General features: G+C 40.8%; 1 protein-coding gene and 1 pseudogene across 4 annotated transcripts in view; one reads left to right on the plus strand and one right to left on the minus strand.

Moving 5' to 3' along the window:
- The window catches only part of trim2a (tripartite motif containing 2a), a 70,472-nt gene that overhangs the window by 20,595 nt on the left and 34,224 nt on the right, over positions 1–15,653 (minus strand). For all 3 annotated transcript variants that reach the window (XR_014599816.1, XR_014599817.1, XM_084044541.1), the window contains exons 3-5: positions 12,933–13,176; positions 11,843–11,994; positions 10,942–11,122 (exon numbers count right to left, since the gene is read on the minus strand). Coding sequence is in view for 1 of the 3 variants with exons in the window: in XM_084044541.1 (XP_083900667.1) it covers positions 10,942–11,122; positions 11,843–11,994; positions 12,933–13,176 (577 nt within the window). In the remaining 2 variants the exon portion in view is untranslated. The remainder of the gene's footprint in view (positions 1–10,941; positions 11,123–11,842; positions 11,995–12,932; positions 13,177–15,653) is intronic.
- On the plus strand, positions 1,821–10,361 carry LOC311064248 (annotated as a pseudogene). The gene is made up of 3 exons (XR_014602927.1): positions 1,821–1,910; positions 2,159–3,791; positions 8,129–10,361. The product of XR_014602927.1 is annotated as an uncharacterized misc_RNA (transcript).

The following is a 15,653-nucleotide window of genomic DNA, read 5'->3' on the forward strand; positions in this document are numbered from 1 at the left end:
AGTGACTGTAATCAGAGATGTCACACACCCCGCTCAGAGCGCTGCAGATACACTAACTCACTCACTAGCAGTGTGTTCAGCATGAACAACACTTAACTCCACCCCTGTGGGTGTGTGTGTGGGTGACAGCAGCCAATCACAAGACAGATACACTGAACCCCATCCATCCACATGCTGTATTCTGTTCAGTCATGGAGCTTCCTGTGCTTCTGACAGGAAGACACAGACATGATAATGTGATGGTGGGCTGTAAACACGCCCCCTGAAGGGTTAAACATTAACCGGCCATGTGATGATGGAGAGGTCCCTGAGGGGTGGGGGTGGGGCTGAGGGGGGGCTGGGTGATTGGTTCTCAAGACTGGGTGCAGAGATACAGTCACTGGCTTCCTGTAGATCTCTCTCTCTCTCTCTCTCTCTCTTATCTGTCTGGCTACATCTGTAAATGTCTCTCTATCAGCCTCATATACACGCGCTCGCGCACACGCACACACACACACACACACACACACACACACACACACACACACACACACACACACACACACACACACACACACTCTCATCTCTCTCAACTACTAAAAGCACACACATTTCCTCCTCCCTCTCTCTCTCTCTCTCTCCCTCTCTCTCTCTCCTTGGCTCCTCCCTGTTTTAATGTGTTATTTAGTCAGTTATAATGCCCTGATTCCTGACACATGATGACTCAGCATAAACAGACTCCTTTAAGGTCACTGTCGGTACTGTCGTACACATGTCACAGACTATGATGTTTTGGCAGTATTTATTGTCTTATTATATTATTATTATTTTAGGGTGTGGCCGTGCTGGAGTGTGTGTGTGTGTGTGTGTGTGTGTGTGTGTGTGTGTGTGTGTGTGTGTGTGTGTGTGTGTGTGTGTGTGTGTGTGTGTGTGTGTGTGTGTGTGTAATATTTCTATGCCAGTTAGACACAGAAGCACCTTCACTGTTACATATTGTGACATAATGTTTGGTACTTTTTGAAATATTTAACATTCATTTTATAATGTCACTAGGGCTCGGGTCGGGCTGAAAACGCCCCCAAATTGGGAATCATACATCACAGATATGCCCAAAAGGCCTTTGGGGGATTCCTGCAGTATGTCATTCCCTCGACTCTCTCCACACGTCCTGTCTCTATCAAAAATAAATGTCCCCCCAAAATAAATAATGTAATAAATAAATAATAAATAATGCTAAACATCAGCACAAATCTGCATACGATAAGGCCATAATATGGAGTGGACATGTCCAAAGTCTCTGCAAATCAGCAAATATATCATCTCTGTCAGGTGGTAACCCCATATGTCTAAAACGTTTTTTTTCAAGATTCAAAACAGCAAAAGTAGCAGATCTACAAGCTCAAAACGCATCTTGCAGATCTGCTGCTTTTGTGTGATGCTGTAGTATGATCATGTAGGGCCCACTTGAAAACCTTGAAAGCGTTCGCAGCCCACCCATCTGACCACTTACACATCAGCCGTTAAGTGGTCAGATGGGTGGGCCGCTGCATTTTCAAATCATGTTCTTTTTAACGATCAATCAATCTGATTGTTTTCCAGCATGGATCAATAATCCTAATAATCGGTGAAGACATTTTTCAAGTTTTTAAAGAAAACAATACCATGAAATTGTGAAAATTATATATTGCATTAAAGTCTTCGTGTTTTGACAATTATTTGGCCCATAACAGAGGGAAAAAGAAATGAAGTAAAGAGAAGAGTGGAGGTTGTGAAGGGTTAACAGCAGCAACAGAGCAGCCTCTCAGCCAGTGACGCAATCAAAGTGAAAGTTAAAGTGTTCATGTAGCTCACACACACACATAGACACACTCTCTACTTAAAAACCTTCAATCAGCAGGATTTTTGCTGAAATATTGAGAACGTAAAAACAGGTGAGTACATGAGATAAGGATTTATTATTCTGTTACAAAAAAACAAAAATATGAAAATATATCCAGACATGAGCTTCCCTTAGTTTCGTTTTCCTGGAAATCCTAGTCTAATCGTTCAGTTGGTAAAACGACAGGCTTGCCTTACAGTATGTGCGAACATTATTGAGCTCTATTCTATTAGCTTCATAACTATTAAGCTGTCAGTAGTAGCATTCAAGAATTTCATTTCTTTCCATATTTATTTTCAGTATATAAATGGCGTGTGCCAGCATTCTCCTGTCTGAAGAGCAGTTCCTGTGTTCTATCTGTCTGGAGGTGTTCACTGATCCAATCACCACTCCATGCGGACACAACTACTGTAACACCTGTATCACACATTACTGGGACACTAGTGATGTGTGTCAGTGTCCACTATGCAACGAAACCTTCAATAAAAGACCAAAGTCCTCTGTTAATAAAGTCCTCTCTGAGATGGCTGACCAGTTCAGGAAGTCAGAGCAGCTTAAAAACTATTCCGACGCAAACCAGGAACCTGCTGAACCAGATGAAGTCTCATGTGACGTCTGTACTGAGACCAAGCTCAAAGCCGTGAAGTCCTGCCTGGTGTGTCTGACCTCCTACTGTGAGACTCACCTGGAGCCTCACCACAGAGCCACACCGTTAAAACGACACAAACTAATCGACCCTGTAAAGAACCTGGAAGACATTCTGTGTAAGAAACATGACAGACCTCTGGAGCTGTTCTGTAAGATTGACCACATGTGTGTTTGTCAGTTCTGCACCGAGTCAGACCACAAGTTACATCAAATTGTATCTCTGGAAGAGGCATATGAAGGAAAGAAGGCTGAGCTGGGAAAGACAGAGGCTAAAGTTCAGCAGATGATCCAGGTGAGACAAGTCAAGATTCAGGAGGTCAAACAATCAGTACAGCTCAGCAAGAAAGATGCAGACAGAGAGATAGCAGACAGTGTACAGGTCTTCACTGCTCTGATGAGCTGTATTGAGAGAAGCCAGGCTGAGGTTATTAATGTGATTGAAGAGAAGCAAAAAGAAACAGAGAAACAGGCTGACGGCTTCATTAAAGATCTGCAAGAGGAAATCACTGAGTTAAAGAAGAGAAGCTCTGAGCTGAAGCAGCTCTCACACACTGAAGACCACCTCCACCTCCTCCAGAACATCCCATCCATCAACACCCCTCCACCCACCAAAGACTGGACAAACATCAATGTCCATCAGTCTTCATATGTGGGGACTGTGAGGACAGCTGTGGCTCAGCTGGAGAAGACACTCAGTCAAGAGATGGAGAAGGAGCTGTGTGATGCTGAGCTGAGGAGGATCCAGCAATATGCAGTGGATGTAACTCTGGACCCTGATACAGCACATCCCTGGCTCAACCTGTCTGAGGATGGAAAACAAGTGAATATTGGAGGCATTAAGAAGAATCTCCCAGATAACAAAGAGAGATTCTCTGGTTGTTGCAGTGTCTTAGGAAAACAAAGCTTCTCCTCAGGACGGTTTTACTATGAGGTTCAGGTTAAAGGGAAAACTGCATGGGATTTAGGTTTGGTCAGAGAGTCCATCGGCAGGAAAGGAACAATCACGCTGAGCCCTGACGATGGTTTCTGGACTATAGGGCTGGAGAATGGAAATGAGTACTGGGCTAATGCTAACTCTGCTGTCCTCCTCTCTGTGAAACAGAATGTCCAGAAAGTGGGAGTGTTTGTGGATTATGAGGAGGGTCTGGTCTCCTTTTATGATGTGGAGACCAGAGTTCATCTCTACTCTTTCACTGGCTGCACCTTCACTCAGAAAATCTATCTATACTGCAGTCCTCATCCTAATAATGATGGTAAAAACGCTGCTCCTCTGATCATCTCTCCTGTTTTTCACACTGATTAGACTCATTTAATCCTCAGTTTTAACCCTGTGTTAGAAACCTGCATAGGTTCCATGTAAACACTTTTAAAAATATTATTTTGGGTTAGGGTTTCATCTTTCAATATGTCGTTTTCAATTATAAGAAATGTTAAAATTCCATCATCACATTTCCTATAATGAAGACAATGGATAATGATGTTATCTAGCGATAATAGACTAATATTAGAACACACTTCCAAACATTTATAATATAAAAAAAAAAATGTACTTAAAAAATTGTTAATATTATTAAAAATAGTGACATCTGTGGTGTTAAGGGTAAAAATGTACCCGTATACCATAGAAGGTAAAACGTCATTTATTTTTCACAAACCCAAACTTTATTTTACTCCTAATAGACGGGTTTCATGTTTGTAAACATTGAGAGGATATGACCGCGCAGAGGAGGGGGAAGCCTATAGGTCCGGTAGAGGGCGCCATTACCCGCAGCAGCTCTGGTCAAATGTCCATTCATAAAAGCAATGATCTTCACCGGGTTTAATGAAAGTAGATTAAATTATGCAGTTTGTAATACCTTGTTTACTCAATAAAAATGATTTGTCGAAAGTTGGATCTGTTTGTATATAATAGCAGCATTATGCCTATTATGCCTATAATAGCAGAATTATGGCTATCTAACTCCCGAACATAACAACAGAGTGAACGGCGCTCGTTTTCGTTTCCCCCGAGCATGCGCAGATTGCGCATTCTGCTCTGTGATGACGTCGCGCGGAAATCCGTCTATAGCAAATGCAAATTGAGGAAAAGTCTCTCTCACTCTCAAACATGGATTTGCGGGGAATTGAGCCACACAAATTTGACCCTTAACACCACAGATGTCACTTTTTCTATCATCAGAATTAACTAAAATGGTGGTAATTAATTTTGTTACGTTAAAATAGCTATTTCTGAGGATATCATGAAGCTTTGTTCCAATAAAGAAATGTAATGGAAGGGTTAAATTACATTTTTCATCTTCAACAAAGAGAACAATGTCTATGGGAAGGGCTGATTTACATGTTTATTTGTCATTAACTGTCATTTCAAATCAAGCCATTTTACTGTTGGTCCTAACAGATGTATTCTATTGGCACTGCAGTGATGGAAAGTAACTAAGTACATATACTCAAGTCACGTACTTACAGTACAAGTATGATGAGTCACTTTTACTTTATTTGAGTATTTCCATTTCTCAATACTTTATACTTCTACTCCACTACATCTCAGAGGCAAATATTTTTTTACTCAACTACAATTATTTGAAAACTTTAGTTACAAATGACTTTGTAGATTTAGATTACTATTATGAAACATACAATAACCTCTTTGGCTCTATGTTATACTTTAATGTTTTGACAATAGCAGATCTACAAGATGGCAACCTGTGGCGAAGCTTGTAGATCGGCTATTTTCGATAATAGATTTGATCTTTTACTCAAGTAAAATTTTGAATACAGGACTTTTACTTAATATAGTTGCTGTCGGGCTGAAACCTCTTATCTTCATATTTGAACTTTTCGTTTTTTTTTTCGTGAATTAACACCCTACTTGATCATACTATAGTGTCACACAAAAGCATCAAAAGTACCCTATCTACAAGCTCGAAAGAGCTTGTAGATCTGCTACCTTTGCTATTTTTGAATTTGAATCCTGAAAAGTAACAGTTTTGAACATAATGAGGTTTCCACCCGACAGAGACGATAGTATAGTATTCTTATATTGTGCTATTGCTACTTTTACTTACTTCTTCCACCATGTCTATTGGTGCATTAGTCCAACTGACTGAGAAACTCTATTCATTCTTCATTCTTTAATCCTTATCCTAATAATAATGGTAAAATATCTGCTCCTCTGATCATCTCTCCTGTCAATCACATTAGTTAGACTTTTCCTTTCCATATCTAAAAAAAGATGTAATTATTACATTATTACATAATGTTGATTTGTAAATTGTATTTTATATTACTTACATCTTACATTCAAATAAATGCAAATCCTCAATATTTTGCCATCAATTTGTAAAAATAAGTGTTGAATAAAATAAATATGAGCTTGTAGATCTTATATTTTCAAGTAACTGATTACTACTATATATAGGGGTTAAAGTAGTTACAATATTTTGCTAAATTAATTGATTCGGTTGGGGACCCCCTGGAACCGCCTCAAGGACCCCTAGGGGTCCCCAGAACTCACATGGAGGATACTTGTCATAACTCTGCTGTCCGGCAGGAACCAGCTAACTCCAAAATGTTATTTTTTCAGGAAATAAAAAAAAGTGGAGTTAGGAGGTTTTGTTCATCATTGATAAGAACAGCTGAATGGACCTCCAAGCTCACAATGAGGTTGGAGGTCAAAAAGGGGTGGAGCCTGGAGTCAGCTAAACCAGCTAACTCCACCCCCTTTGCTGGAGTTAATTGGTTTAGCAGAAAGTTTGAGGATCCAATGGAGTTAGCTGCTTTTGTCAGAAGTGCTTTTTAATGCTTTTCATTGGTTCAATATTTTTTTTACCAACACACAGACGTAAAGGGTGTTCAATGGCCCTGATTTATGGGGAAAAATGCAAAAGTGTCAAAATGGAGTTAGCTGGTTTCTGCTGGACAGCAACGATACAGTATTAGCCTCAAGTAGCCTCAAGGTACAGACGATCAGACAAGCTGATCGACACGTGATTGGATTTTGACATCAAAATCCACTCATGTTTTATTACTGTCAAACTAAATATGACATGTGTTTATGTAGGCTTGAACCAATCAATTTCACCCAATAATAGAATGTCATCCACCCATCAATCAATCTTCAACTTTTAATTGTAATTTCCCTTGTTTTTTATGACGCCCACTTTTCAATGTTCAAATCTAATTCCCACCAACGTTATGTCCCACCTCTCTATCCTGTTTCACCTGGAAACAGATTATGACACGCAACGTAGACGCTCTCCACATGCTGTTTAATCTGGACTTTAATGCCCACTGTATTATATTTTTATAGTGAAATGTGCTCTAAAGCAGTGGTTCTCAAACATTTGTAGCTCATAGTGAGCTTGTAGATCATTTATTTTTCGAATAGTCTGACTCCACTTTGAGAACCACTGCAATAAATAATTGAATGATTGACTGCAAAGCTTAATAATTCTTATATAATTCAAAATAGACGATCTGCAAGCTCACAACGTGTCGCATCGTGACACGTTGTGAGCTTGTAAATCTGCTATTTTAACAATAAGACACGTATAAATCAGGTGTAACAGAGAGCTCTTGTCCATTACTGGAGGTTGGTTCATTATACGTCTCATAGGTAAACGTTCAGGGGTAAAGTACCTGTCTAGGGGTTAGAATCCTAACCAGTTGCTGCACTAAACCATAACGAAGGGAGAAACAGATGAAGTACAGAGAAGAGTGGAGGCTGTGAAGGGTTAACAGCAGCAACAGAGCAGCCTCTCAGTCGGTGACGCAATCGAAAGTTAAAGTGTTCATGTAGTTGTCAATGGTGGGAGCGCACACACACACACACACACACACACACACACGCTCTCTACTAAAAAACCTTCATCAAACAGGATTTTTGCTGAAATATTGAGAACGTAAAGACAGGTGAGTACATGAGATAAGGTTTTATTATTCCGTAATTTGAACAAAGGCATGTTAAACTGTATCCAGACATGATCTTCCCTAAATTTTGTTTTCCTGGAAATCCTGAGTCTAATCATTCAGTTGGTAAAACGACAGGCTTCCCTTACAGTATGTGTCATATTGCACTCTATTATAATATGATGATCCAGATCAGATTCACAACTATTAACAGATTCACAGCCAGGTATTCATTCATTAATTAATTAAACCAATAAGGTTTCCCCTTATTTTGAATCGTTTTGACGAGCACCGATCTTTTCTTTCAACCCGGACATAAACAAACAATGTCTACGTGGGGAGCCGAGTCTACTCTTTCCACCGGAACAAAAACATTGCAACCGGGATCGTCTGTTCTGTTGTTATCGGCAGTTGACTATGGCTCGCTTTCACAAAAATACGCAGTCTGGGAGAAGAAATCCGAGCTAGATGTGTTTTTCTGAATCTCATGTTATTGGAGTGAACAGGGTTATTTTTTGGGGGGGCAACGTCATTTCCGGTACTATCGGTCTCTCGCAGTCAAGGCATCATTCATAGGTTGGCGAAGACACTAAAAACATGTTTTATTTCAAAGGACGCATATGCGTCCTTGGCAGGCAATGAGTTAAGCTGTGAGTATACTGAGTAGTAGCATTCAAGAATTAAAATGTATTCCCCATGTTTTTTTTTCAGTGAATAGAAATGGCGGGTGCCAGCAGTCTCCTGTCTGAAGAGCAGTTCCTGTGTTCTATCTGTCTGGATGTGTTCACTGATCCAATCACCACTCCATGTGGACACAACTACTGCAACACCTGTATCACTCATTACTGGGACACTATTGATGTGTGTCAGTGTCCACTATGCAACGAAACCTTCGATAAGAGACCAAAGTCCTCTGTTAATAAAGTCCTCTCTGAGATGGCTGACCAGTTCAGGAAGTCAGAGCAGCTGAAAAACTATTCCAACGTAAACCAGGAACCTGCTGAACCAGATGAAGTCTCCTGTGACGTCTGTACTGAGACTCAAAGCCCTGAAGTCCTGCCTGGTGTGTCTGACCTCCTACTGTGAGACTCACCTGGAGCCTCACCACAGAGTCACACTGTTAAAACGACACAAACTAATCAAGCCTGTAAAGAACCTGGAATACATTCTGTGTAAGAAACATGACAGACCTCTGGAGCTGTTCTGTAAGACTGACCACATGTGTGTTTGTCAGTTCTGCACCGAGTCAGACCACAAATTTCATCAAATTGTATCTCTGGAAGAGGCATATGAAGGAAAGAAGGCTGAGCTGGGAAAGACAGAGGCTGAAGTTCAGCAGATGATCCAGGTGAGACAAGTGAAGATTCAGGAGGTCAAACACTCAGTACAGCTCAGCAAGAAAGATGCAGACAGAGAGATAGCAGACAGTGTACAGGTCTTCACTGCATTATTGAGCTGTATTGAGAGAAGCCAGGCTGAGGTCATTGATGTGATTGAAGAGAAGCAGAAAACAACAGAGAAACAGGCTGAAGGCTTCATTAATGATCTGCAACAGGAAATCACAGAGTTAAAGAAGAGAAGCTCTGAGCTGAAGCAGGTCTCACACACTGAAGACCACCTCCAGCTCCTCCAGAACTTCACATCCATCAACACCCCTCCACCCACCAAGGACTGGACAAACATCAATGTCCATCAGTCTTCATATGTGGGGACAGTGAGGACAGCTGTGGCTCAGCTGGAGAAGACACTCAGTCAAGAGATGGAAGAGCTGCGTGATGTTGAGCAGTGGAGTATCCAGCAATATGCAGTGGATGTAACTCTGGACCCTGATACAGCAAATCCCAACCTCATCCTGTCTGAGGATGGAAAACAAGTGAATTATGGAGATGTACAGAAGAATCTCCCGGACAACAAAGAGAGATTCTCTGCAGATGTCTGTGTCTTAGGAAAACAAAGCTTCTCCTCAGGAAGGTTTTACTATGAGGTTCAGGTTAAAGGAAAGACTGAGTGGGATTTAGGAGTGGCCAGAGAGTCCATCGACAGGAAAGAAGAAATCACACTGAGCCCTGACGATGGTTACTGGACTATAGGGTTGAGTAATAGAAATGAGTACTGGGCTAATGCTTTCCCGTCTGTCATCCTCCCAGTAAAACGGAAGCTCCAGAAAGTGGGAGTGTTTGTGGATTATGAGGAGGGTGTGGTCTCCTTTTATGATGTGGAGGCCAAAATTCATCTTTACTCTTTCACTGGCTGCACCTTCTCAGAGAAAATCTATCCATTCTTCTGTCCATGCAACAATGATAGAGGTAAAAACTCGGCTCCTCTGATCATCTCTCCTGTCATTCACACTGATTAGACTAATTTAATCCTCAGTTTTCAACAAAGAAAACAAATATGGAAGGGATAATTTACAGGTTTCTTTTTCAGTAACAGTCATTTCAAATCAAGCCATTTCACTGTTTTTCTTTTCAATACTTTGTACTTGTTATCATTATACTTTTTACTCAACTACAATTAATTGAAAACTTTAGTTACTAGCTACTTTGTAGATTTTGATTATTATTACAAAACATACAGTAACCACTTAAGCTCTATACTTTGGCTATTCGAAAATAGCCAATCTACAAGCTGATGACGCCTCGCTTTGCGGCACGTTGTCAGCTTGTAGATCGGCTTTTTCTTGATAAAGTTTGACGCATTTTGAAACATTTGAGTCCTTTCCTTTGGTACTGTGAGTATATTTTGATGCCAATGTGTTTGCACTTTTATTTTTTACTAAATGTTTTCCAGGTTTTATAGAAACCTTTTTTTTCTTTCTTTCTTTCTTTTTTATATTAATGTTATAACCAGTGGTCTATTGGTGCCATAGTACAACTGAAATTGATTGAGAAACTAAATAATTTTTTTATTATTTAATCCTCATCCTAATAAAAATACTGCTCCTTTGATCATCACTCCTGTCACATTGGTTAGACGATCAGTAAAAGAGATTTAATTAGCATTTACAGTACATTATGATGTTAATTTGTAAATTACTATTATTTTTGAATTGTTAAATAAAATACATATGTAAAAATAGTATTGTGTCTGTGTAGACTATATATAACGAACTAACTAACCATAACCCTTGAATATTCATATAAAGTTGACAATTATGTCAATCATATGAAACCTTAAATTTAACTTGGTTCAAAAGTAATGTAATACTAATAAGATTTTGTTATTATTCTTGTATTATATAAAGTGTTCTGCATGTGTCTCTCTCTCTCTCTCTCTCTATATATATATATATATATATATATATATATGGACATGCCTGATGTCACAGTAGACAGTACTGATATCATAGAGTGGAATTGAAGAATTGAATATATTAAATACCAATACGAGACAACTGAAAAACATGTGGTAGTGGATGGAGAGAGAGGACGGAAGAGGGGCGGGACTTGACAAAGGGTCAATTGGAATAACGGCTAAAATGAGAGAAAACAAGGGGTGAAAAAAAAAGCCTGGTATGTGAAGCTGACCTTCTGCTTGAGGCCATAGTTGACCTCCAGCTCCATCAGAAGGACACTCTTACGGACGTTGAGGGTCTTCTGGAGCTCGTCAAACGTGGTGTGGATGTCCTCCTCCATGGAGCTCTTCTGATTGGTCAGCTGCTGCAGGATCTCTGACAGCGTCTGCAGGGCGGAGTCTATCTCTGGCAGCCTGGGGTCACAGGTCACATTACAGTAGCTTATTACACACAGCCAGTGGTGGACAGTAACTAAGTACATTTACTTGAGTACTGCACTTAACTAATTTAGGGCGGGAACCCCTATTTGTAACTATACCTTTCAAGACGGGAACCCCTTTTGGGGTTCTTGTTGCTATGTATTTTTTTTGTAATGTTTGAATAAATATTTGAAGTTTTTCAGAAAACTTTTAGAAGGCGTTTTTGAATCGGCCTCAGGTCTAAATGGGTTAAGTATATACTGTATACAATACATACAAATATACTTCATAATTTGTGCTTTTGAATACTTCAGTATTACTTCCCTTGTTCTGGTGACTAATATTGTCCTTCTAATGTGTGAGGGGGCTGTGTTATTCTTAGTCTTTTTGATATAGATGTTTTTAATTTAAAAAATCGAATTAAATACATAATTTAATAAACTTTTAGGACAATATCAGTCACCAGAACTAGGGACCTGTGTTTTCAATTAGTCTAAATATCAATGTCTGAATATCAAATATCTGAATAATATAAATACTGAATCAGGCAACTTTAAAAACAGTCTGGGGTGCACACAAAAGCCTGAGTAGATGTTAAAATTACACCAGAAGTGTTTTAAAGTTACAATCCGTAAGATTTATGTCGGTTTTATTGTCTACAATGATGCAATTCAACTCTAATGATGATGATGACGGTAGTGATGAGGAGGGAACCTTTTCTTGACGGCGTCCAGCTGTGCGTGCAGTGATGCTTTGTGCTGCTCTACCACGTCTCTGAGAGGCACGGTGGGATGCTCTGCATGCTCGCCACTCGTACACTCTGAACACATGGCTGTCTCACACGGAGGACAGTAGAACTCCATCACCTAGGCAACCATAACAACAACAAGTCACACACTGGTAAGAAGAATAAGCTGACATTCCAATGTCATGGCACCTGTCGACAGGTTCCACGACATTGGGATGTCTGTCTGTCTGTCTGTCTGTCTGTCTGTCTGTCAGTTACTGTGTCCCTATTCTGCGGCAAACATTTGGCAACAGTAGCAGATCTACAAGCTCACAATGTGAGGCGCTGTAAGGATGTAGATTGGCTATTTTCGGCAAAGAGTTTTGGCGTTGAGGGGAAAAAAAGAGGGGGGCAATGATAGACCCAGTGGTTTAACCTATGTCTTTATACCTTTCAATCAGCACGTGTGTCATTTTAGATGTTGCTATACGTATATAGCAACATCATTTTATTTTTATTTTGTTGTATAAAAGGTTTTTTGTGCATCCGGCTTTGTCGAGCGTCTAAACGAACACAATTGGCCCGTGTTCGGGGAAGGGTGATAATTGTCATTGCATGTACTCCTACAGGCTAGGGGCGGCCCCTGCCTGCGGTGAGTGTTGAGCGGGAGGAGTAGGACAAAGGCTCTACGTCCTCCCGGTGGGGGCTCCTCACTGACTGAGGTAAGTCAGTAGGATACAACAGCAGTGACAACACATAAATATGTGTGGGGAGAAATCAATTGGCAACGACTTAATTGGGGAGAAAAAGGGGTTAAACATGATTGGCTACTCTAAATCTTTAAAGAAAAAGAAAGATTTAGAAGCCATTTTTAGAATCAGCCTCAAGTGTATAATATGTGTGTGTGTGTGTGTGTGTGTGTGTGTGTGTGTGTGTGTGTGTGTGTGTGTGTGTGTGTGTGTGTGTGTGTGTGTGTGTGTGTGTGTGTGTGTGTGTGTGTGTGTGTGTGTATCTATCTATCTATCTTATCTGCAGCATGACTCTCTATCTGTCTGTCCATCTCTGTGTGTGTCTTACGTTTCCTGCATGGTTGGGGCAGGACAGGGGCTGCCCCGCGGCCACAGAGGTGATGGGGTCCAGGGCGGGGGTCTCCTGGCTGTTGCAGCTGTCTGCCGGGGGTCTCTGCAGCACGTCCATCAGGTTGGTGATGAAGAAGTTGCTCTGTAGGGCCGACACGCCCTTCTCTGGCAGGATGGAGGTACGGCGACACACCGGACACGACAGCGTCAGGCTGTGGGCTGGGATGTAGTTCTGTAGACACCTGCACACAGCGGTGGAAAGTAACTAAGTATATGTACTCTCCTGTTCTATCCCAGATTTGATTTGAACCGGAAGGCTCTATTAGCTCTATTAGCTCAGTGGTAAAAATGTCAACACAAGTGCTGCCATTTTTTTTTACAGCTGAGCTAATAGAGCCTTCCTGCTTGCTCAGGGGAGAAATTGAATTTTGTAATGTTCGTATGAAACCAGAAACAGGATTGTGTCAAAGGTCATGTCAAAACCAGATACAGGATTTGTCTCAATAGACCATATTCACACGGCGGCCATATTGGAATTTAACATTGAAAGTGCCGCCACCCGGGGTGGCTACTTTCATTGACTTCATAGACCGCTGTGTGAATATGGTCTATGGAAGAGCAGGGAGACCAAATACAACCACCCCAATTGTATAAGTTACTATTAACATACTCTACCATACAGATTGGACAAAACAACATACTGTAACATAACATAAGATCACATTCTATTATCTAAAAAACGTTACATAATGCAACAATTTTAGGTACTTTTACTTGAGTAAGTGTGTGTGTGTGTGTGTGTGTCCTTGGATTGTTAGAAACGTACTAGTGGCCCAGAGCAAAAAATGTAGAGGTAGTCTGAATTGAACATTACCTACCCAACATCACCTAACCTTGTGGACCTACGGAAGTGCTATACCACTTCTGTACCGAACCTTATGTCTAACCATCAGCTGGATTATGCTATGTGTCTATATGTAGATATGTTAGATGTTTTATGTATCCCCGACATGTCTTTCTTTACTGTTAGATTTTTGTCCTTGCCAACCTCTGCCAACTCAGCGTATGAGTAGCACAAAAACAATGGAGCTTGCACAAAAACACATGTCACCCACTTCTTCACACCTGTAAACCTGTAACGTGACAATAAAGATGATTCTGATCGTGATTCTACGCCACGGGGTGTATTTTACTGTTATTGTTGCCAGGACAGTGATGCTATATTAAGTCTAATTCATACTGTGAAAGACAACCACTGTGAGACAGATTTTATGGACATAATTTGGAACGTCTCAAAGGGCAGGCTGTAAGCCACTTGGCCCGTACTGTATACTGTACCTCCTGAAATGTGTTTTTAATGAGTTATTAATGTCTCACATCTTTGATTGGTCGACCAATAAACGCCCTGCAGAGCTATGAGCCAGCCCACTGTGTCTCAACGTTGGGTCGGGTGGACCACTAGTGGTCCAAATGGAACGCTTACGGGTCTGTAACTCAGAGAGTGTACAAATGGAACCAAATGGACCCGCGAGGGTCCATTTGGTTCCATTTGTACTCTCTGAGTGTACATGTACACTCTCTGAGTGTACATGAACACAGAGGATCTTATTGGGGCCAAGATTTGTATCAAATGGACGCCTGTGGCCTAAAGCAGTGGTTCTCACACCTTTTTGGCTCATGCAAGGCATCCCTGTAAATAACCTTTTCATCCACGGCACCCCATGAATTACATTGTTGCTTTATAACACCTTACATTTATGTCACCTTACATTTATGTCATATGGCACGGTACGTAAAATATGTCAATCTCTCCCCCTAAGAGTATGTCACAAGGACAACTTGACCATGAGGACAGATTGAAAATATAATGTATACTTGGCGTTTCACCACTTGAACTCCACCATCCCTATTCTGGGGGGAACATTCACCAAAAATAGCCAATCTACAAGCTCACAACGCGTCCCAACACAACGCATTGTGAGCTTGTAGATCAGCCTTTTTCCCCGAAGACATTCATGGTGTAGATACAAAAAAGAACACGCCAAGTACAGTGCAACTCAAGTAAAGAGGGTTTAAGTGGTTAAACTGAAGTTGTATTGATTCATTCCATATATTATCAAAGTATTCTGTGGTGGCACCCCTGGACTTGTGTCACGGAACCCTAGAGTGCCACGACACACACTTTGACAAACCCTGGTCTAATGCATATCAAACTGGGGGTCCTTGAAATGAAAAAGGTTGAGAATCACATTAGCTATCCTGTGCTGTATATTGTCTTGTACAGTATAAACTAAACCTTTTATAGCATTATCCTGCAGTGTAATATAACACAATAAGCCTAAAAATATGTATTGTTTTTGTCTCTCTCTCTCTCTCTCTCTCTCTCTCTCTCTCTCTCTCTCTCTCTCTCTCTCTCTCTGTGTGTCCTTCTCTCTGTGTCTGTCTGTCTGTCTGTCTGACTCTCTCACTCTCTCACTGTCTGTCTGTCTGTCTGTCTGTCTCACTCTCTCTGTCGGTCTGTCTGTCTCACTCTCTCTCTCTCTCTCTCTCTCTCTCACTCTCTCTCTCTCTATGTCTCTCCGTCTCTCTATGTGTGAGAGAGAGAGAGAGAGAGAGAGAGAGAGAGAGAGAAACCCGAGCACATCAAGGTTATGCTAACTATCTAACTAACTAGCCACTAGCATGAATTTTTTACATTAACCACTTGAATCCTATACGT

The sequence above is a fragment of the Gymnoscopelus microlampas genome, assembly GCF_963454915.1.
Source record: "Gymnoscopelus microlampas genome assembly, chromosome: 2".
Classification (NCBI taxonomy): domain Eukaryota; kingdom Metazoa; phylum Chordata; class Actinopteri; order Myctophiformes; family Myctophidae; genus Gymnoscopelus; species Gymnoscopelus microlampas.